The following is a 2173-nucleotide window of genomic DNA, read 5'->3' on the forward strand; positions in this document are numbered from 1 at the left end:
TATATAAGGAGGTCTTCTTCCCCAAAGTTGACTTACCTCTTCCCCCATGAGCTCCATTGTTGCTCCAAGCTCCATTTCCGCCCGATCTCTCTCCCTAGCCAATCAAACTTGTTGATTTGCTCGGGATTGGTTGAGAAGGCCCCGATCTACACTTCCACAAAGAGAAATTTGATTCCCCCCACTTATCCCTAGCGGATCTTGTTACTCTTGGGTGTTTGAGCACCCTAGACGGTTGAGGTCACCGCGGAGCCATAGTCCATTGTGGTGAAGCTTTGTGGTGTCGTTGGGAGCCTCCAATTAAGTTGTGGAGATTGCCCCAACCTTGTTTGTAAAGGTCCGGTCGCCGCCTTCAAGGGCACCAATAGTGGAATCACGGCATCTCGCATTGTGTGAGGGCGTGAGGAGAATACGGTGGCCCTAGTGGCTTCTTGGGGAGCATTGTGCCTCCACATTGCTCCAACGGAGACGTACTTCCCCCCAAAAGGAAGGAACTTCGGTAACACATCCTCGTCTTCACCGGCTCCACTCTTGGTTATCTCGTCCCTTTACTTTCGCAAGCTTACTTGTGTTAAATCCCTTGCTTGCTTGTGTGCTTGTTGTCATTGCATCATATAGGTTGCTCACTTAGTTGCATATCTAGACAACCTACTTTGATGCAAAGTTTAAATTGGTAAAGAAAAAATAAAAATTGTTAGTTGCCTATTCACCCCCCCCCCTCTAGTCAACTATATCGACCCTTTCAACTTTTCTCGTAGTTGCGGATGCTTGCGGGAGCGTTAATCATAAGTAGGAGGCTTGTTCAAGTAAGAACAACACCTAAGCACCGGTCCACCCACATATATCAAATTATCAAAGTACAGAACACGAATCAAACCATCATGGTGAAAGTGACTAGATGAAAATCCCGTGTACCCTCAAGAACGCTTTGCTTATCATAAGAGACCGTTTTGGCTTGTCCTTTTCCTCAAAAGGATTAGGCTACCTTGCTGCACTTTTGCCCCTATTATCGTTACTTGCTCGTTACAAATTATCTTGCTATCAAACTACTATGTTACTTACAATTTCAGCACTTGCAGTCATTAACTTGCTGAAAACCACTTGTCATTTCCTTCTGCTCCTTGTTGGGTTCAACACTCTTACTTATCGAAAAGAGCTAGAATTGATCCCTTATACTTGTGGGTCATCAATGATCTCAAACCCAACAAGGGAGCGCCATTTCAGCCAAAAAACAAGCACAAACGACCAATAGAAGGTCTAATCAATTTGAGAGATACCTCTTGGCGAATCGCTCCTGCTGCTGCGTCAACCGGCTCAAGAGGTCGACAGAATTGGATATGTGCGCCATGTACTTCTCAATCTGCATACAGTAGCACGATGAGGTCAAGCAATTGCCTAATGCAACATTTTGGTTGGTAACTGAACCACTGTGCGGTACAGACTACAGAGACTGAATTCAGTCTGACCTTTTGCAGGTGGAGGCATAGGTAGGAGCACAACATGAAGAGCGTGCGGTCGAGCTCCATCCGGTACAACGAGACCATCAGGTCGTCGATGCCGTTATCCATGAAGTAATCGAACGTCTCCTCCTGGTTTCAGCGTAGGTCATGAAGAATCAGAAACATTCAGTATTGTGAAGAACGACGACACAACCAATGGCCATAGGGCACGGGAGACGTGTGCGGAGTCGAAGTGGAGGATCTCCAGCGCGACCTTCTTGTTGCGCCAAAATCGCTTTAGCAGCTCCACGTCCGTCTTCGCCGCGGCCCGCGTGGCAGCAGAGTCCTTGTCCTCGCACGAAGACATCGTCGTCACTTCCTTCCTCTCTCGCTAACTGGCGACGCAAGCGCCGACGCCGCTCCTTGCTACCCGCGATGCGACCGCGCCCTGCCCTGCCCTGGGTTCCGCGAGGCGGCGGCGTCCCACGAGTAGGGCGCCTCAGAGGTCGGCGGAGGAGGAAGACGGTGCGGCGGCAGCTCCTCTCGGACCTCGACATCGGCGATTGCGCACCTCGGTAGTTATCTAGAGGTGGCGGTGGAAAGTTATGAATGAAAGGAAGAGAAATGTTATCGATATAGATTGATTAGATTAGATAGATATATTAGGAAAGCGTGTTGAGAGATAGGAAAGCGTGGTCAGCGATTGATGGGTTTTTTGTGGTGTTTTTCTCCTTGAT

The 2173-nt window shown here is 48.7% G+C and overlaps 1 protein-coding gene across 1 annotated transcript; it reads right to left on the reverse strand.

The window, feature by feature from the left end:
• Nucleotides 1-959: 959 nt before the first annotated feature.
• LOC109759487 (DNA replication complex GINS protein SLD5-like) lies at nt 960-1909 on the reverse strand. The gene is made up of 3 exons (XM_020318310.4): nt 1651-1909; nt 1464-1586; nt 960-1357 (listed from the first exon to the last, which is right to left on the reverse strand). Exons 1-3 carry the CDS (start codon nt 1801-1803, stop codon nt 1259-1261), a joined length of 375 nt encoding a protein of 124 aa, XP_020173899.1. The 5' UTR covers nt 1804-1909; the 3' UTR covers nt 960-1258.
• Nucleotides 1910-2173: the final 264 nt, after the last annotated feature.

The sequence above is a fragment of the Aegilops tauschii genome, chromosome 2, assembly GCF_002575655.3.
Source record: "Aegilops tauschii subsp. strangulata cultivar AL8/78 chromosome 2, Aet v6.0, whole genome shotgun sequence".
Classification (NCBI taxonomy): domain Eukaryota; kingdom Viridiplantae; phylum Streptophyta; class Magnoliopsida; order Poales; family Poaceae; genus Aegilops; species Aegilops tauschii.

Excerpts from the sequence above, each read along its gene's own strand:
- LOC109759487 (XM_020318310.4), bottom strand. The coding sequence starts at position 1,803 with ATGTCTTCGTGCGAGGACAAGGACTCTGCTGCCACGCGGGCCGCGGCG. Across the intron at positions 1,587-1,650 it reads CCCGTGCCCTATGGCCATTG|GAGGAGACGTTCGATTACTT; the intron begins GTTGTGTCGTCG and ends CGCTGAAACCAG. Across the intron at positions 1,358-1,463 it reads TATGCCTCCACCTGCAAAAG|ATTGAGAAGTACATGGCGCA; the intron begins GTCAGACTGAAT and ends TACTGTATGCAG.